The following is a 20602-nucleotide window of genomic DNA, read 5'->3' on the forward strand; positions in this document are numbered from 1 at the left end:
AAAACCTAGAGTCCGAATCAGTGCTCGAGTACTGGTCCAAGTCTGAGTCGCCATTAACTCTAAATAAGAGTTATTTACCCAGTCAGATACAGTGTAGTGGCAAGAGGAATTTAGTCAATAAATTGTTTGCTATGACTGAGCAAGTTGTCACCTAAGTAAATAGTTAACAGTCCGGTCCGCAAGTAGCCTAGTTTTAGAACGAGCCACTTTATGAATGATCGAAAGAAAAACACGTAGTACCGGTATTATGGGTCATATCTTTTGAACTGTCAGGTCTAGAATCAAGCTGTTTCTCTGAGGAAAAGAGGGAGAGTTGGCTACAGAACCRGCCTATGAAATGCAGTGGGGAAAGTGGGAGGGTTGAGCGAGACTACAAATTCAAAGACAGCCTACTTCTCTATACTCAAGGGAGAGAAAAACGTAGCTAGACTTGTTTTTCTATTYAACTCAATGCAGCTACTGTTTTTCATTTCGTAAAGCAGCTTGTGTTTCTTAACCAGGCAAAGGATAGCCAACAAGAAAGCTGTTGGTGACTGGTTATCTACGGGAAGCAAGAGAGAGTCCCTAATGTGATGTGTATAATCAGAGACGGAGTCTGTCTGCCTCATCTCTTGCTCCCCCGCAGCTCACCTGATGTAGGCCCGGGTTTGGTGCATCCTTCCCACTGCTGAACAGAACTGTGCTGCACATCTGTGCTGCTAATAAAGCTCTCAATCTCYCCAAAAACGTTTGTCCAGTCCACTTAGTCAGATTTTAGTCACAGAGGTAATTTATTCGTGTCTCGTTTTAGTCTACTGAAATGAAAAAGCTATTTAGTTAAAGTCTCGTCAATTGCCACTGAAAAATATTTGTGTCACTATTTTTGTTGACGAAATTACCACTGGTTTCCATATAAACYGATGTGGAGACCTTATAGGGATTTGGCAATGAAGCCCTTTATCTACTTCCTCAGAGTCAGATGAACTAGGGATACCATTTTTATGTCTCAACGTCCAGTACGAAGGAAGTCGGAGCAAGTTTTGTGAGCCAATGCTAACTAGCTTTAGCGCAACGACGAAGTCCACAAGGACAGCTAGCATGCTAGCTGTTCCCATAGACTTCCAGTAATTGCACTAACGCTAGTTAGCAACTTCCTTCAAACTGAACAACACATACAAATGGTATCCACAAGTTCATCTGACTGAGGAAGTAGATAAAGGGCTTCATTGCCAAAATCCCAAACTATCCCTTTAAGGTATGCCAGTAAATATACATATTCCTGATAGCATCTAGACACAATCTGACAATGACTGGCTGCCATTGTCTAGAACCCAGAACACACCCATTCATTCATCCATTCCTGCTGCGTGTGATCACTGGGCTATTTCTGAGTTCTGATGTAACCATGCATGGCTCTCATTGAAACTGAGGGGGATCAGAGCAACTAGCTTAATCATGACTCATGCTGGCCCACAGAGGGCACTCACATGTGTGGTGTTTCTGTTTTCCATCTCACTCACCCAGCATCTAGTGTGTGTGTGTGTGTGTCTGTCTGACAGAGCTGTAATTAGCCACACCCACCACCAGGGGTCCATCTCTCACCTCCAGGCGTGGGGCTTTGCCCACATGTTTGCTGGGTTTGTCTGCGTAGCGCCAGTTGATCTTGGCCGACTGACCATCTTTGGAGGGCAGCGCGTCGGCGATGATGACCCGGTCCTGAGGGGGGATCATGCCACAGTCCCTGGCCACTGAGATGGCTGTCAACATGTTGTCACCTGGAGGAAAGATGTTAAATGTTGCCCTTAGGCACAGACCTACTCATAACCATTATGGAAGTGGGTGGACACAAAACAGATCTCAGATCATTGCCCAAGAGGCGACTGCCTCCTATTCCCTGAGGTACAAGGGGGTATTGTCCTGGCGCTATGCTCTTTGTGAAACTCTAAACCTGGGTAGGGGTTGGGATGGGGCAGCCTGGGCATACTGGCTCTGGACCAGTGGTCCGCATGACAGGCCACGGGTTAGTGAGAGGGGTTGGCGGGCGGTGAAACCATATAATTGTGTGATTACATTTACAGTGCTGAAAGCAAAAGAGGGAGAAAAGGAGAGAGAGAGAGAGAGAGAGACACACCGGACTGGACTTTGGCTCTTTCTGCCCGTTAAGCTGCACGGCCCAGAACTTTATTAGTCTGGATTCCAGGAATACCTCCGTAAAGCGTTGAGAACCACAAGAAAAACCCAACGATCATCACAGCCAACATCACATTCTATGTGTGTGAGGTATGGCTACAGTATGAATGGGTACTGGTGATTGTCATTAGAGAGTGACAACCACTCATGTCTGATAGCGATCCTGTGTGGCTCGGTTGGCAGAGCATGGCGCTTGTAACACCAGTATTGTGGCCACCCATATGTAGAATGTATGCATGCATGATTATATGTCGCTTTGGGGAAAAAAAGCTTATGCTAAATGGCATATACCTTGAGGTCACTCATCACTGATTCAAGACCATTGGCATTCAAGTCTACTGAATGGCTTTCACAAACCCAATGAAACTAGTTCAGACAGGACAAACCGTTCGGTAAGGGAGAGGAATGGTTAAAAAAACAAATCTCACTTAAAGTCAAGTCAGATCAGTGATGATGTTTTACTGTGTATGTTGATATGATAAACATGTTGGTGTGCCCGCTTTCTCACCAGTGACCATGACGGTGCGGATGTGTGCCCTGCGGAGGTCCTCCAGTACCCCGGCGGTCTCAGCCTTCAGCTTGTTCTGCATGATGATCAACCCCAGGAACTCCATGTTGGCCTCCATCTGGTCCCTGTTGACGTTCTGGACTTTGTGCCAGGTGAGTTTGGACTCGAGGCGGCGGTGGGCCAGGGCGATGACCCGGAAGCCCTGCTTGGTGTAGTCCTCCAGAACCTCSGCAAAGTCCTCTGGAACTACACGGACAGATGGTTTCGAAAACATCTTCAAAATGAACAATTCCAGGGAACAAAACATTTTACTTAAACTGCTCGTCTTTATCATGGCATCGGCATCGTGTCAATACACCATTCATATGAAGTGACCATGATTATCACACTTAGTCCAAGGCTACAACTGAATAGCAGAGCGTTCGTTCGTTACTATACTGGCCATAACTTCTTCTCAATAGGAGGGTCTGCTAAATGTACTGTCAAATTCAGAGTAAACCGTTAAGAGACCAACCAGTGTCTTTCTTGCAGAGGCTGGCCACCACCTCTGGCGCCCCCTTGAGGTAGGCATCCATGCGCTTCTCCCCCAGCAGACGGGCTACCACACACATCCTCTGCAGCGCCGAGGAGAAGGGGAACTGACGCACAATACCAATCTCATAGGCCAACTGTATGGGGACACAACACACAGAATTACCTTTCACCTACGGATCTTTCACATCCTAGGAGAAATATTAAAAACAAGAGCGATAGCACTACTTACCGACAAGTCATACAGCTCCTACAGTGTGAAAGTGAAGTAAACAGAGTGAATGTACAATCAAACAGTGCATTTCAAAGAATATGTGACAGATGAATATGTGACAGGTGAATATGTGACAAAGCTTAATCTTTTACACATCAGTGCCTTGCTCTCGGGGGGGGTAAACTGTTCGTACCATGTCCTGTTCGGGTGACATGACGGGCTCGGGGGGCATCAGCTGCTTGGGGGGCCGCACCACGGTGGGCATGATGCGGTCGTGGAGGGAGGTCTCCTCCTCAGTGGCCTCCTCCAGGATCTGACAAGGAGTAGAGGGAGTAGTAAACATGAAAGAAACGCTAAGCTGCATGGAAAGTGGATATTTCAACTGACCAACATCTCAAAATGGACCCATAAGTGTGATCGGCACATCATTGAAAGTCAGGGGAAAGCGAATATGCTTTGAGATATTTTCCGGCTTACTATTTCTTACATCAAAGTAAGAAATAGTAAGCCGGAAAATCTATCAAAGCAAGTGTCAAACATACTTTCGACATATCTCTGCATGATACACATTGGACGGATGAAGAAATAGTGAAGGACAGAGGTGAAAGGTCCAGTTTCGGTCACTCACCCAACCTGTGGCCTCAAACATCTTCAGGTCCAGAGGGTCTCCGGACAGCTGGCCATCAATCTTGGTAAGAGAGTGGCAGGTGGCCATGCAGGCTACAAACTGGGACTTGACCAGACTCTCCTTGTAGGCATTCTCCTCTGACAGGTGGAAAGTGCCATTCTCCACTCTCTGGACTCCCCATAAGTCTAGTCCATCCTCTGTGAGTGTACCCGTCTGAGGAGAAAGTAACAGAGATGGTGAATAGGGGGAGAATAACCCTTTCATCAAAGTAAATATAGAGAAGTAACTGTTAAGCAGGGCGATTACCATATCAGATCACCAGGCCACAATACAACTAGTTTCCCAAGCACAGCCTCTACTAGTGTGTGTGTGTGTGTGTGTGTGTGTGTGTGTGTGTGTGTGTGTGTGTGTGTCCACCTTGTCGAAGCAGACCAGGTTGAGCTGGCCACAGATGTTGATCCTCTGGGGGCTGATGCAGAAGATGCCGATGCGTTTGAGGCGGCGCTGGGCGTACACGATGCCCGCCGTCATGGCAGCGGGCAGCGCGGGGGGCACGGTGATGGTGATGATGTCCAGGGACTCGATGATGATGGTCTTGGCTGGCACCTGGGCCACAGTAGAGGAGAGGGCAAAGAAAACAAGTCCAATACAATAGGAATTCATGTAGGAATTGAACGTGATGCCAAATAGCCAGTCTTTTTCAGTTCAACTCCATTTTCCAATGAAATGCCCTGACCACATTACCACTGACCTAGACACCATCTAAAAAGGACTAGTCACTCTCCCTCTTCCCTGACTCACTTCTTCCCTTCTTTCTCCCCAGCCCGGCAGTAGCCCCATGAGAGAGCGTCCTGCTATGTTCAGTCCAGTACCTTGTTCATGATGCTGAGGACGATGGAGTAGACAAAGCCGATACCGGCTATAGCCACCAGGCACAGCAGGAAGAGGTAGGCGTCGCGGTACAGCTTGAAGTCCGTGGGCTTGGGGTAGAGGATGGAGCGCACCAGCTGGCCCTTAGCTGTGCTGAAGCCTGGTGGGGGAGGGGGACACAGACGAGCATATTTAGATAGCAGAATTCAGAATGTGACAACTGGTCCTAAAAATAAATCTGAGGGCAGATCATGATCGAACAAAAATAAAATAGGTAGTGTTCGCGCGTGTTGTGACTGAGGACACATACACACTAACCTGTGCGGACCACCACTGCCTTGACCAGTTCCCCTGAGTAGAAACGAGTCTGGATGATGTGTGTGCCACAGAAGAGGGTGTGTCTCTTGTGCTCCTCCATGCTGTAGGCCCCGTCACCCTCCTTGTCCCCCTCACCCGGGTTGGGGAGGTTGGTCTTGGTGACGGGCACACTCTCGCCTTGGGGGAGGAGGAGGGGGGAGAGACAGGGACAGGAGGGGAGACTGAGGTTGAGTCTGGGAGCTTTGATGTATAAGTATACAGAATTTACAGAGTGTAGTGTTGTGTGCTGCTTTGCACAAATGTAAAATATACATTTTGTATTTGTGTAGTGAGACAGACCAACGTCTGTCTGTCTGTGGCAGAATATCCAGGTCACACCTGTCAGCATGCTCTCGTTGACAATGCAGGTGCCGCTGACCAGCACCGCATCACACGGCATGATGGTCCCGTTGCTAGGGATGACCATGACATCGCCGGGCACCAGGTCAGTGGACAGGGCCTCCTCGATGTCTGCTATGATCCAACACAAAGGAGAGGAGAGAGGCAGTAGGTGTGGAGACAGGGGGGAGAGGGGGAGAGCAGAGGAAAGAGAGAAAGGAAGGGAAAGTAGAGGGAGGTAAGGGAGAGAGAAAACGAGAGGTATTCCGTGCATCTTTCTTGTTCCACACATCTCTCATTACTCTTGCCACTCTGGGCAGCAGGGGGAAAACGCTGAGGCATCATATGCACAGCCTGAGCCCACTGCCGCAGACACACACAAAAAAAAGTGTGACCTTCTAGCGGCTAATTGAACACTAGCCAAAGTGCATAAAATCGAAATGAGGTAAGTTAGACAAACCGTTGTTGGCTCTGCAGACTGAAACACGGACAATACTGTGTGCTGCCACCATGTCGTGAAGCATGACGTATTGCTGAAAAGTAGAGAATAGTTTCAGAAAACAGAAAATAAGCAGAACCACACATCAGGTGCTAGAAAAACAGGCCTCTAGCTAACAGCTTCTAATTTCCCTCGGGGTTAGAGAGAAGCCTTCACCCCCTCCCTCTTCTTCCACCCTTTCTCCATCCATGCCCTTCCTCTACATATCCTTCTCTTCACAAATGCAGTGTGATTCTAAAGGGGGCTTTGGGTAAACCCAGGGCACCGGCAGAAGTCTCCACCCCTCCTCCTCCATCTCCCTACCTATGCGGTGTGATTGTAAGGGGGTGAACCCAGGGCCTCGGGGGCAGCAGACCATACAGAGATGGGCCCTTTCATGCAGGCCTGAATGGTTCTGGGATTAGAGTGGGGAGGGGGCTATTGCAGTTAACTCTGGCTTAGTCCAGCTTTGTTGAGCTCAGGCTGGTTCAGCAAGGCCCCAGATTCACCTTTAACTTTTGATGATTTCATAAATGTTGTAAAAATGGAGGAAGGAAGGAAGAGTTGAGAAAGGGGAGAAAGACAAAGAAGGGAACGTGAGGGGGGCCGACGTACCTTTTTAATGGTGTACAGAGAGGTAGCTATGGATATGACCGACATGAAGACGATGGCTACGGCGTAGTAGTAGTACTCGTCTGCGCTCCACAGGATCACACTGAAGAGCTGGAAGATGTAGAAAGGGTTGAGGACCTGCAGGAGGAGAGACCGGGTGACAGGTAGTTCAGCCAACTTCTTCAAAACAACAAGCTGCAACAAAAGACATCCATTTTGACATACTACTAGAATAATGACTGATTGATTAAGCCAGACTTAACCAGTCATGGTTTGGCGTAAGTGTTTAGATGGTATAAATGAATGCCAAATATCCCTTGATTGACACATATGGTTCAATGTGTTTCTTTATACAGAGCGCACAACAGAGAGAGACAGAGAGCGAGATGGAGACTGTCGCAGAGAGTGTGAGGTCAGAAAGAGCGAGAGAGACGTCAGAGAGATAGAAAGACAATAAGGAGCTGAGAGGAACTGCGGAGGTGGAAAATGCTGTTTGTATTGCCATTGTTAGCCCTGTTCACTCATTAGACTAAAGACAACCTCCCTGCAACAACTCAGAATCATTATGTCCGGTCATTTAAAAAAACATTTTTTTTTAAACCCGTTGGCTTCCATTCAACAGAATGTTCTCATTAGAATGCCACGCACAGCTCTTGGATATGATTCTCATTATTTGGACCACACTGTTGCAGGAGAGCTGTAAATGTAAAACTTGTAGTGTATTTGAGGTTTAAAAGTGCTTCTGAAGTTTGTAATTTCGACTTTGAAATTTCAGACTTGATTTTCCCTTATGAAAAATGTAACCCCTACAAAAATGTCCATGAATTAAAATTCACATTTCCTGTTGCTAAAGGATTCTTTTCCAGCTGTAGCAAACAGGCTCAAATTAAGATCCTACATCTGTATCAGGATCACAGATAAAATAGCTATTGATTTTCATATGCACCTTTGGATGTAAATTATTACAAATATATATATGTGCACAAAACATTAGGAACCCCTTCCTAATATTGAGTTGGACTCCCTTTTGCCCTCAGAACAGCCTCAATTTATTGGTGCATGGACTCTACAAGGTGTCGAAAGCGTTCCACAAGGATGCTGGCCCATGTTGACTCCAATACTTCCCACAGTTGTGTCAAGTTGGCTGTATGTCCTTTGGGTGGTGGACCATTCTTGATACACCCGAAAACTTTTGAGCGGAAAAACCCAGCAGCGTTGCAGTTCTTGAAACACTCAGGCACTTAATTTTTGTCTTGCCCATTCACCCTCTGAATTGCACACATACACAATCCATGTCTCAATTGTCTCAAGGCTTAAAAACCCTTCTTTATCATGTCTTCTCCCCTTCATCTACACTGATTGAAGTGAATTTAACAGGTGATATCAATAAGGGAGAGTAGCTTTCACCTGGTCAGTATGTCATGGAAAGAGCAGGTGTTCCTAATGTTTTGTACACTCACTGTAGGCCAATGATATCAATTACTTCTCAGAGACAATGAAAAAGGATCCATGGCAAGAACATCAAGCATTCTTTAAGTAGTGGATATGAACGCCTTATTCCTATTTAAACCCCAAAACCTCTCCTACCTCTTTGATTAGCAGCTTGAAAACTGAAGGCACTTTCACTGCAATTTCATTCACTCCAAAAAACAGTCTCCTGTGGGAAAGAATGAGAGAACGGGTTCAACATTTACAGTTCAAACACTAACAGCTCATTACACTTTATAACAAACCGTTGTAAAGGGTTGTAATAAAACCCTTGATAAGGTGCAGACACTGACAGTGCTGCATTAAGTAGGTCAGAGTCACACTCTCAACACACACACACACACACGACGCTGGGTATGTGATACACAGGGAGCATTAGGCCAGTTCTGAGCAGACTGACAGCAGGGCTATTATCAGGTGTTGTCAGGGCTTTGTTAGGTGACTGGGCTATTAGATGTCCGGTCGTCTAAGGCGACAAGAGATGCTGCTGTGGCCGGCGGTTGTGAAGTCTAGCACTGGGGGATGGGGGTGGTGAATCTACCATAGGAAAGGGCAAACCCCAGGGTTATTCAATAAGCTGCAGTAGTAGCTGTAGTCCGAAGTCCAGTCGAGGGTAAAGTGCAATAGAATAGTCTCTACCTGTACTCCTGCTGGTTGCTGGTGAGCCCCGTGCTGTGCTCTGAGTGGATGTTGGAACAGGTCACCTCCAGGTCTTCCAAGCCCCTGTGGTGTGTGCGTAGGCATGCGTGAAAGAGGGGAAACCAGAAATCTCCACTGGAACACATTTGCTTGGATACACACACACATAAAAATGGAAATATCACATTTACATAAGTATTCAGACCCTTTACTCAGTACTTTGTTGAAGCACCTTTGGCAGCGATTATAGCCTTGAGTCTTCTCGGGTATGACGCTACAAGCTTGGCACACCTGTATTTGGGGAATTTCTCCCATTCTTCTCTGCGGATCCTCTCAAGCTCTGTCAGGATGGATGGGGAGCATCGCTGCACAGCTAATTTCAGGTCTCTCCAGAGATGTTTGATTGGGTTCAATTCCAGGCTCTGGCTGGGCCACTCAAGGACATTCAGAGACTTTTCCCGAAGCCACTCCTGTGTTGTCTTGGATGTGTGCTTAGGGTCGTTGTCCTGTTGGAAGGTGAACCTTTGCCCCAGTCTGAGGTCCTGAGGGCTCTGGAGCAAGTTTTCATCAAAGATCTCTGTACTTTGCTCCATTCATCTTTCCTTCGATCCTGACAAGTCTCCCAGTCCTTGCCGCTGAAAAACATCCCCACAGCACGATGCTGCCCCCACCATGCTTCACCGTAGGGATGGTGCCAGGTTTCCTCCAGACGTGATGCTTTGCTTTCAGGCCAAAGAGTTCAATCTTGGTTTTATCAGACCAGAGAATCTTGTTTCTCATGTTCTGAGAGTCCTTTAGGTGCCTTTTGGCAAACTCCAAGCAGGCTGTCATTTGCCTTTTACTGAGGAATGGCTTCCGTCTGGCCACTCTACCATAAAGGCCTGTTTGGTGGAGTGCTGCAGAGATGGTTGTCCTTCTGGAACGTTCTCCCATCTCCACAGAGGAACTCTGGAGTTCTGTCAGAGTGACCATCGGGTTCTTGGTCACCTCCCTGACCAAGGTGCTTCTTCCCCGATTGTTCAGTTTGGCCGGGCAGCCAGCTCTAGGAAGAGTCTTAGTGGTGATGAGGCCACTGTGTTCTTGGGGACCTTCAATGCTGCAGAAATGTTTTGGTACCCTTCCCTAAATCTGTGACTCGACACAATCCTGTCTCGGAGCTCTACGGACAATTCCTTCAACTACGTGGCATTYTTTTTGCTCTGACATGCACAGTCAACTGTGGGACCTTATATAGACAGGTGTGTGCCTTTCCAGATCATGTCCAATCAATCGAATTTACCACAGGTGGACTCCAAGTTGTAGAAACATCTCAAGGGTGATCAATGGAAACAGGATGCACCTGAGCTCAATTTCGAGTCTCATAGCAAAGGGTCTGAATAGTTGTGTAAATAAGGTATATATATATTTTTTTATACATTTGTAAACATTTTCTAAAAACCTGTTTTCGCTTTGTCATGGGGTATTGTGTGTAGATTGATGAGATGTATGCATTTAATCTATTTTAGAATAAGGCTGTAACGTAACAAAATGTGGAAAAATTGAAGGCGTCTGAATACTTTTGAATGCACTGTAACGTCAGAAAAGTTTCCAGGTCACTGAATATAATTATGGTTCGTTAAATTGCTTACGTTAACACCTCAAAATTCTGGACCTCGTCGTTCCAGTAGTACTTTGTGCTATGGAGTGTAAAATAGCGAATCTGAAAGGAGAAGGAAAAATAATAAAACAATGTTATCAACAGAAGGCAGAAACTTTTTTGTGCACCCCCCCAATTGACCATGAACATTTATATTTTTGTGACTGTGTGAGAGAAAGACAGGTAAAATAAGTAAAAAGACCATCCATGTATGCTACTGTGTGTGCCATCACGTGTTATTACCTGAGTGGGCTGGTACTCTGCATACTTCCTGTTGAACTCCTGGCTGGGGCTGTTCGAGGAGTGGGGGGAGTGTCCGTTGGCCATGGGGGGAGTGGTCTGGGTCTCCAGGCTGTCAAAGGGGTTCCTCCCTGGGGCCAGCATCACACGCACCTTGGCTAGGAACCAGCGCTTAAACTCATCCTGAGAAACACACACACACACATAGCATCAGCGGTGACAGGTTGTCTTGTATTCCCGTTAGTGAAGCAAAAATAAAATAAACCTTTGTATGGGAACAGCTTCAGATTCATTGAGGGAGAGTCTGCTCTTGTAGATTTTGATGCATTATCCTGGTTTGGTATTTTTCTATCCACTATGCTCATTGACGGGACATTCCAATTTACCATGATAATTATTCATCACAATAGAAATATAATCCCCGGTACAATATCAACTGCACTGCTGCGCTTATAGTCTATGGCGGGCCCGTGTGTAAAATCTCATGATGACCCGCTGCCCTGTTTTCCCAAACTCTTAAACTAACCCTCAAATCCTTTCAAATAAAGGTATATAATGAGTCAAATAAGCACTATGTTAAAACATAGGCAACAAACGAAAGCTGGTAGACACACTAGATAGGTGTATAAACTACACCTCCACGCTTGGATGTGGTCGCATCATTGCGAGCTACAAATTCTACCTGGTCACTTCACTCAAAACGTTATATTTTGGGGGGAGCTAAAACCATGATTTGGTCAAACATTAGCATCCTGATTCCTGCATTAAAATGCAAATGGGCAAAAAAAAAAAAAAAACMAGTTTGTTGTGGTTTTGGTTTCAAGTTGCCCAAAGTCAATTAGCCTGTGCTATTTGTTCAAAAAAAGATAAGCAAATTCATCTCTATTGAACAAAATAAATCTGCAATTCCGGAGCCCTATCTTGACAGCAAAARTGTAGCAACAATAGCCTAATTGGCAACCCAAATTCATGCCAATCACTGGTTTAGGTATTGCACGTCAAAATATATTTATCATGCATTCCTGCTTGGACATGTTAGACAAAACTACTTATTTCTTGAATCATACCATCTCAATAGCACTGAAAATTACCCTATAACATTATTCCAAATGTTTTCTATTGCGTGATGTCGTAACAAAATCATGGGCTGGTGCCACCAACTGAAAATGTTAGTGGCAGTGGCACCAGTGCCAAAAMGGGAAAAAGTTAGTCTGAAACTATACTGTTTTTTAAAATAGAGTACAGGTAACTGCCCAAGAAAAGGAAATACCAACATAAAAAGTGTCTTAATAAGGGCTCATTCTGGCTCATTGGGCTACCACGAGCCAGAACAACTTCAATGCACCTTGGCATAGATTCTACAAGTGCCTGGAACTATACTGGAGGGATGCGACACCATTCTTCCACGAGAAATTCCATCACTTGGTGTTTTGGTGGTGGTGGAAAACGCTGTCTCAGGCACCACTCCAGAATCTTCCATAAGTGTTAAATTGGGTTGAGATCTGGTGATGGCCATGGCATATGGTTTACATCGTTTGCATGCTCATCAAACCATTCAGTAACCAAACCTGCCTTGTGGATGGGGACATTGTCATCCTATGGGGGCATAGCCAAGATAGCCAAAATAATGGCCTGCCCAGAATTTTTAATACATGTTCCTAAGCATGATGGGATATAATTGCTTAATGGAACCACACCTGTGTGGAAGGACCTGATTTCAATATACTGTACTGTGTATCCCTCATTTACTCAAGTGTCTCCATTATGTTGGCAGTTGCCTATATATGGATAACATGGGTTCATTGTAGGCTAACATTTCATTTTAAAGAGAAAGCAAGTGCCATGATCCCACAGGAAATAGGCCTATGGGAGTTTGTTATGCTCCGGCGTTGAGAATATGGGTATTATAGTCTATCCAGAGACCAAAAAGCTGAACAGATGAGTCATTCCACAAAATGAGTGCCTTTTAATATTTTAAGGACAAATTGTGCACCAATATTGAATTTTAAAAGCCTGTTACATTCAATTAAGTGCCCTTTAATATAGACCACATGGACAATTCAATAAATCAGATTTTTATATGAATAAAGTCTTGTTAGTGCCAAAATTCAGCATGTCCCTCATTTTAAGGTCAACCCTGTTACGTGAACTGAACTCTCGTTTTAACATATTGCATTTTATTCAAAAAATTGCAGCAAAAAAAAACTTTTAACATCTAATAGTCAAATCATAGTGTAAAAGCAGATGAGCTTATTCTACTATTTTTGGCCATTTTCTGGTGTTTTGTAACAGAAAACTGAGTGGGTCAAGCATAACAGGTCAACCTTGTTACACATAGATAGACAGGCTAGAAATGTTTGAKCWATGACACATTTTTTTGTGTGAAGCTTACATTTAATTGCCCCTCCCTGTTGCACACAAGTTTCCATTTGCCCTGTCACAAGGGGATTGATGCTTGTTACAGTCAACCCTGATACTTTATTTGGCACTTAGAGGCGTTCCAGAGGATGAAAACATTGTTATTTTTTAACCCTCCCATTTTGGAACCAATGTGTCAATGTCTCGTACATGCATAATGAACCATATATCTATTAGACCTTGTTAATTTCGCTATCAATAGGCTCCATTTCTCTGGAAACCAAGCAGAAAATTACGTTCGCTAAACATGCCATTTTAGCCGGACAAATACATTAGAAGACAATTCTCAAACCGATCAGAAACACTATGCTCACAACCTGTATCTCCTCAATGGTGTCACTGGTGTATTTAGTTAGACATTTTTTATATATTGAACAATAAACTAAGGTTTTTACCAGGCGCAAATCACGACAACACACATATAGCATGTAACATACTAGTCTGTACATCAAGGAATTAGCCAGCAATGTCGACTGGCAGGTGGAATGATGTCCAATGAGGTTGCAAGTTTAAATGAGTTTGTGGGGTGAGACTCACTGCTGCTCGATCATCCTATTTTTCCAACTTGAGGAAAATAAGAACAATCCGAAATTTCTTTTTGATATGGTCACAAAGCTAACTAAAAAGCAGCATTCCCCAAGAGAGGATGGCTTTCACTTCAGCAGTAATAAATTCATGAACTTCTTTSAGGAAAAGATCACGATCATTAGAAAGCAAATTACGGACTCCTCTTTAAATCTGCGTATTCCTCCAAAGCTCAGTTGTCCTGAGTCTGCACAACTCTGCCAGGACCTAGGATCAAGAGAGACACTCAAGAGTTTTAGTATTATTTCTCTTGACACAATGATGAAAATAATTATGGCCTCTAAACCTTCAAGCTGCATACTGGACCCTATTCCAACTAAACTACTGAAAGAGCTGCTTCCTGTGCTTGGCCCTCCTATGTTGAACATAATAAACGGCTCTCTATCCACCGGATGTGTACCAAACTCACTAAAAGTGGCAGTAATAAAGCCTCTCTTGAAAAAACCAAACCTTGACCCAGAAAATATAAAAAACTAAATCGGCCTATATCGAATCTTGCATTGCTCTCAAAATAATAGGAAAAAGCTGTTGCGCAGCAACTCACTGCCTTCCTGAAGACAAACAATGTATACGAAATGCTTCAGTCTGGTTTTAGACCCCATCATAGCACTGAGACTGCACTTGTGAAGGTGGTAAATTACCTTTTAATGGCGTCAGACCGAGGCTCTGCATCTGTCCTCGTGCTCCTATACCTTAGTGCTGCTTTTGATACCATCGATCACCACATTCTTTTGGAGAGATTGGAAACCCAAATTGATCTACACGGACACGTTCTGGCCTAGTTTAGATCTTATCTGTCGGAAAGATATCAGTTTGTCTCTGAATGGTTTGTCCTCTGACAAATCAACTGTAAATTTCGGTGTTCCTCAAGGTTCCGTTTTAGGACCACTATTGTTTTCACTATATATTTTACCTCTTGGGGATGTCATTTGAAAACATAATGTTAACTTTCACTGCTATGCCGATGACACACAGCTGTACATTTCAATGAAACATGAAGTCCCAAAATTGCCCTCGCTAGAAGCCTGTGTTTCAGACATAAGGAAGTGGATGGCTACTTTTAAACTCGGACAAAACAGAGATGCTTGTTCTAGGTACCAAGAAACAAAGAGATCTTCTGTTGAATCAGACAATTAATCTTGATGGTTGTACAGTCGTCTCAAATAAGGACCTCGGCGTTACTCTGGACCCTGATCTCTCTTTTGACAAACATATCAAGACTGTTTCAAGGACAGCTTTTTTCCATCTACGCAACATTGCAAAAATCAGAAACTTTGTTAAAAAAAGGACCTTTTGTTACTTCTAGGTTAGACTACTGCAATGCTCTACTTTCCGGCTACCCGGATAAAGCACTAAATAAACTTCCGTTAGTGCTAAATATGGCTGGTAGAATCCTGACTASAACCCCAAAATGTGATCCTATTACTCCAGTGCTAGTCTCCCTACACTGGCTTCCTGTTAAGGCAAGGGCTGATTTCAAGGTTTTACTGCTAACCTACAAAGCATTACATGGGCTTGCTCCTACCTATCTTTCCGATTTGGTCCTGCCGTACATACCTACACGCACGCTACGTTCACAAGACGCAGGACTCCTAATTGTCCCTAGAATTTCTAAGCAAACAGCTGGAGGCAGGGCTTTCTCCTATAGAGCTCCATTTTTATGGAATGGTCTGCCTACCCATGTGAGAGACGCAGACTCGGTCTCAACCTTTAAGTCTTTACTGAAGATGGGGCCACAGATCATCGGATGGGGCCACAGTGTCTCCTGACCCCTCCTGTCTCAGGCTCCAGTATTTATGCTGCAGTAGTTTGTGTCGGGGGGCTAGGGTCAGTCTGTTCTATCTGGAGTATTTCTCCTGTCTTATCCGGTGTCCTGTGTGAATTTAAGTATGCTCTCTCTAATTCTCTCTCGGAGGACCTGAGCCCTAGGACCATGCCTCAGGACTACCTGGCATGATGACTCCTTGCTGTACCCAGTCCACCTGGCCGTGCTGCTGCTCCAGTTTCAACTGTTCTGCCTGCGGTTATGGAACCCTGACCTGTTCACCGGACGTGCTACCTGTCCCAGACCTGCTGTTTTCAACTCTCTAGAGACAGCAGGAGCGGTAGAGATACTCTCAATGATCGGCTATGAAAAGCCAACTAACATTTACTCCTGAGGTGCTGACTTGTTGCACCCTCGACAACTACTGTGATTATTATTATTTGACCATGCTGGTCATTTATGAACATCTTGGCCATGTTCTGTTATAATCTCCTCCCGGCACAGCCAGAAGAGGACTGGCCACCACTCATAGCCTGGTTCCTCTCTAGGTTTCTTCCTAGGTTTTGGCCTTTCTAGGGAGTTTTTCCTGTTTCTGTACAGCACCTTGATATATCAGCTGATGTAAGAAGGGCTACATAAATACATTTCATTTTGATTTGATTTGAGCCCAAGCACGTGTATGTCTTTGTGCACGGTTGCAGGGGTTTGACAGCAATTACGTGATAACATAGTACACAACTTTCAGGGACCCCATTTGGCGCTTGGTTGCTCCTTTCAGAACTACTAAAACTACACAAAAAAATTACAGAGAGCCATTATTTAACCTCAAGTTGGGGAAAAAACATGTTTTTTATTAAGTTGAACATGTGCTCTTTATGACAGAATCTTAAAATTAGGCCCATCCCCCCAAATAAGCACCATGTTACACATCTCAAAGGGCACTGAATTGGTGGAACGACTCAGATACACATCTTTATTTGCAGGAGGGGGGAATTGCATTATCTAGAATGATTAATTTCCAATGATTTACCGCATGTAAGGGCGGGGTACTGCTAGTGACTTAATGTTTGAATAAGAAAACACTTAATTAAGGCCTAATATATTTATTTTTAACTACAAATTGGTGGCTGAAAATAAAATAGGTACTGAAATATCAAGAATGGTTTCTGCCATAGTAACGAGGACAATGACTTACGGTGGATTGGAGCAGCACCACTTCGGCCTCTCTGACAGTGGTCCGGCTACAGGTGGCCTTCACACACCATTCTGGCATCCAGTAGAGCAGCAGCAGAAGGAAGCCCCCCGTACAGAGCACCCAAAGACCCACCAGCGCCACGCGCCACCGACACACACGGTACCCCTGGAGCTCCTAGAGGGGGCCATGGAGGGGAGAGAGGACGGTTAAAGTTGTAGTTCATATTAGTGTTGCACGGTACACCGAAACTGTACTTTTTCGGTACTTCTGTCAAATGTGTGTCACGTCATAAACGGATTGAGAGGATAGAGAGGATCGAGTCTGTTTCGTAATATGTCTGAATCTTCAAAGGGGGCAGTAGCTAGCCAGGCTGTGTTTGCACGAGAGTGTGCGAGAGCACGAGCGAGAGACAGCGAGCGAGCGATGGAGAGACAGCGAGCGATGGAGAGACAGCGAGCGAGAGAGCGATGGAGAGACAGCGAGCGAGAGAGCGATGGAGAGACAGCGAGCGAGAGAGCGATGGAGAGACAGCAAGAATGAGAGACCGAAAGAGCAAGAGACGGAGAGAGGAAGCGTGTGAGCGATCGGGGAGAGGTAGCGTGTGAGCAAGAGCAACAGAGCGAGAGAGAGCAACCAAATGAGAGGGACAGAGCGAGCGAGAGACGCACAGTTGGACAACTGAATTAATGATAAACTAGAATAGACTAGACCGGACAGTGTTGGAATACTCTCCAACATGCTGTCCTACTCGAGTTGGCCAAATGTAGTCCTACTGTATGACATTGGGTTTGCCATATGACTCTGGGTTTGCTTCTGCCAGTTCCTACAGGCTCAGACAGCCGGTTGACCTGAGAGCGGCGCCTGAGTGGTGTAGCTGTGACACAGTGTGAGAGAGCAAGAGACACTTCAGCTCCACTATACGAGTCAAGTTACTTTGCCATCAGCGTCGTGTCAATGTGACACTACCTGCTACACAGAGTGCGCTGTTTTGACAGCAGAGAGGAAGTGTCTATTCTATTTTCCCCTACTGTACCATATTCATCGATTACGCGTAAGTACAATAGGTTTGGTTCAGTTTATCGCAAGTACTCATTAAAATGTTGCTAGTGGTTGTACTAAATGATCCTCTAATTACACAAGAAGCTTTTGTTTACATTGTGAAAATAGTCAATGTAGCTAGCTAGAGTTTCTGCTAGCTAGTAGCTTCTTGGAGGCCATATGCAACCAAAATCAACTATTTGTCATTACTTTAATTCAGCCATCGAGAATTGAACCTTGGCGATTCTTGAGTTGGACGCTGCCATTGGACGTGACGCAATATGAGCGCAAGACGGGCAGTATAGCGGCTTTCAAATGATTTCAAAGGAAGCATTCCCTCAATGGCTGATGGCAATGCCGGACGCCCGATGGCTGTAGTGTAGCAGGGCCGTGCGAGTGTGTGAAGGAAAGGGGGGGGGGGGGGGGGGGGGGATAAGGTATAAAGAGGTAATAAAATGAGGGAACACACCATCTCATCCTCCTCATCCTTGTTCACGATCTTCAGGTCTTCTTTCTCCATTCTGCAGATGAGTCACCAAGCCCACTGAGCACCGCTTCATTGAAACAAGAGCACAATGACACCACTACATGAGACCGTGAGTCTACCCCAGTACAAGGGCATGAGTATATCTCAGAGTGGGTGTCCAACCCAGTGCATACCAGAACATGACTCAACCACCCTGAACCGTCAAGTGAGTCCAATGAGATCAACCCCACCACCTGTGCAGTGACTGAAACCAGAGCCATATACGCACAGTTGGACAACTGAATGAATGATTTACTAGAATAGACTGGACATTACATTCACAAGTTTAACACACTGTGTGCCCTCAGGCCTCTACTCCACTACTACCACATATCTACAGTACAAAATCCATGTGTGTATAGTGCATATGTTATTGTGTGTGTATGCATGTGTCTGTGCCTATCTTTGTATTGGTTCACAGTTCCCGCTGTTCCATAAGGTGTATTTTTCTGTTTGTTTTTTAAAAATAAAATGTTCCTGCTTCATGTGGAATAGAGTTTCATGTAGTCATGGCTCTATGTAGTACTGTGCGCCTCCCATAGTCTGTGGACTGTGAAGAGACCTCGTGGCATGTCTTGTGGGTTATGCATGGGTGTCCGATTCAACATGTGCATTCAACATGTCAACACCTCTCACAAATACAAGTAGTGATGAAGTCAATCTCTTCTCCACTTTGACGTGCATATTATTAATGTTAACTCTGTGTACATCCAAGGGCCGGCCGTGCTGCCCTGTTCGGAGCCATTTGCAATTTTCCTATGTCCCTTTTTGTGGCACCTGACCACACTACTGAACACTAGTCCAGGTGCGACAAAACTAGGGCCTGTAGGACCTGCCTTGATGATAGTGCTGTGAAGAAGGTAGAGTAGCACATTATTATGGACAGACTTCTCCCCATGTTTTGACCATGACAGTTTACAATCCAGGGTTACTCCAAGCAGTTTAGTCTCCTCAACTTGCTCAATTTCCACATCATTTATTATAGATTTAGTTGAGGTTTAGGGTTTAGTGAATGATTTGTCCCAAATATAATGCTTTATATTTAGGACTAACATTCCTTGCCACCCACTCAAACTAACTGCAGCTCTTTGTTAAGTGTTGCAGTCATTTCAGTCGCTGTAGTAGCTGACGTGTAGTGTTGAGTCCTCCGCATACATAGACACACTGACCTTACTCAAAGCCAGTTGCATGTCATTAGTAAAAGATAGATTCTTTTTTTACTAAGGGTTGGTAACAGGCTGATTTGTGCCAGTAAAGGGGGCTTTACTATTCTCAGGTAGCGGAATGACTTTTGCTTCCCTCCAGGCCTGGGGGCACACTTTCTAGTAGGCTTAAATTGAAAATATGGCAAATATCGTACGTTATTATACTCAGTAATTTTCCATCCAAGTTGTCAGACCCCAATGGCTTGTCATTGTTGATAGACAAAAAAAAAATCCACCTCTTCCACACTAACTTTACAGAATTCAAAATTACAATGCTTGTCTTTTATAATTTGGGTTAGATATACTTGGATGTGTAGTGTCAGCGTTTGTTGCTGGTATGCCTAAGTTTGCAAATCTTGCCAATTAAAAAAATCAATATCATTCGGTTTTGTGATGAATGAGCCATCTGATTCAATGAACGATAGAGCTGAGTTTGCCTTTTCACAAAATATAATTTAAGGTGCTCCAAAGCTTTTTACTATCATTCTTTATAGAATTTATCTTTGTTTCATAGTTTAGTTTCTTATTTTTATTCAGTTTAGTCCCATGATTTCTCAATTTGCAATACGTTTGCCAATCACTTGTACAGCCAGACTTATTTTTCATTCCTTTTGCCTCATCCCTCTCAACCATACAATTTTTCAAGTAACTGGAATAAGCAAAAGTGCAGCGTCTGTTTGCTCCTTATTACACACCACGGACCAACAAATATTCTTTACATTAACATAGGAATCACTACAAAACTTATTGTATAACCTATTATATTAGGCCCAGCCTTTGGAACTTTGGTTTTCCTAGATATGGCTACTATATTGTGATAACTACATGCGATGGATATGGATACTGCTTTCAAGCAAGTTTCTGCAGCATTAGTAAAGATGTGATCAATACATGTTGATGATTTCATTCCTGTGCTGTTTGTAACTACCCTGACTGATAACCTGAACAAGGTTGGAGGCACTGGTTACCTTTTGAAGCTTTTCTTGAGTGGGCAGCTTGATGAAAGCCAGTCAATATTTAAAAATCACCCAGAAGAAAATATACCTCTTGATATCACATACATTATCAAGCATTTCACACGTTATCCAGATACTGACTGTTAGCACTTGGTCTATAGCAGCTTCCCTCACGAACAGGCTTTAGGTGAGGCAGATGAACCTG

At 44.6% G+C, this 20602-nt stretch overlaps 2 protein-coding genes across 4 annotated transcripts in view; one reads left to right on the top strand and one right to left on the bottom strand.

The window, feature by feature from the left end:
- Positions 1 to 20602, top strand: part of LOC111975565 (KN motif and ankyrin repeat domain-containing protein 3) — a 381145-nt gene that overhangs the window by 136504 nt on the left and 224039 nt on the right. The gene's annotated exons all lie outside the window — the stretch shown is intronic.
- Positions 1 to 20602, bottom strand: part of atp13a3 (ATPase 13A3) — a 64936-nt gene that overhangs the window by 12454 nt on the left and 31880 nt on the right. For all 3 annotated transcript variants that reach the window (XM_024004727.2, XM_024004725.2, XM_024004726.2), the window contains exons 3-20: positions 18180 to 18264; positions 16673 to 16846; positions 10713 to 10892; positions 10462 to 10532; positions 8834 to 8917; positions 8294 to 8363; positions 6710 to 6844; positions 6077 to 6149; positions 5617 to 5748; positions 5239 to 5415; positions 4923 to 5080; positions 4468 to 4656; positions 4051 to 4263; positions 3616 to 3735; positions 3441 to 3458; positions 3192 to 3345; positions 2678 to 2923; positions 1582 to 1754 (exon numbers count right to left, since the gene is read on the bottom strand). In XM_024004727.2, coding sequence (XP_023860495.1) covers positions 1582 to 1754; positions 2678 to 2923; positions 3192 to 3345; positions 3441 to 3458; positions 3616 to 3735; positions 4051 to 4263; positions 4468 to 4656; positions 4923 to 5080; positions 5239 to 5415; positions 5617 to 5748; positions 6077 to 6149; positions 6710 to 6844; positions 8294 to 8363; positions 8834 to 8917; positions 10462 to 10532; positions 10713 to 10892; positions 16673 to 16846; positions 18180 to 18230 — 2418 coding nt within the window. In that variant the 5' untranslated portion in view covers positions 18231 to 18264. The remainder of the gene's footprint in view (positions 1 to 1581; positions 1755 to 2677; positions 2924 to 3191; positions 3346 to 3440; positions 3459 to 3615; positions 3736 to 4050; positions 4264 to 4467; positions 4657 to 4922; positions 5081 to 5238; positions 5416 to 5616; positions 5749 to 6076; positions 6150 to 6709; positions 6845 to 8293; positions 8364 to 8833; positions 8918 to 10461; positions 10533 to 10712; positions 10893 to 16672; positions 16847 to 18179; positions 18265 to 20602) is intronic.

This window comes from Salvelinus sp. IW2-2015, linkage group LG16, assembly GCF_002910315.2.
Source record: "Salvelinus sp. IW2-2015 linkage group LG16, ASM291031v2, whole genome shotgun sequence".
Classification (NCBI taxonomy): Eukaryota; Metazoa; Chordata; class Actinopteri; order Salmoniformes; family Salmonidae; genus Salvelinus; species Salvelinus sp. IW2-2015.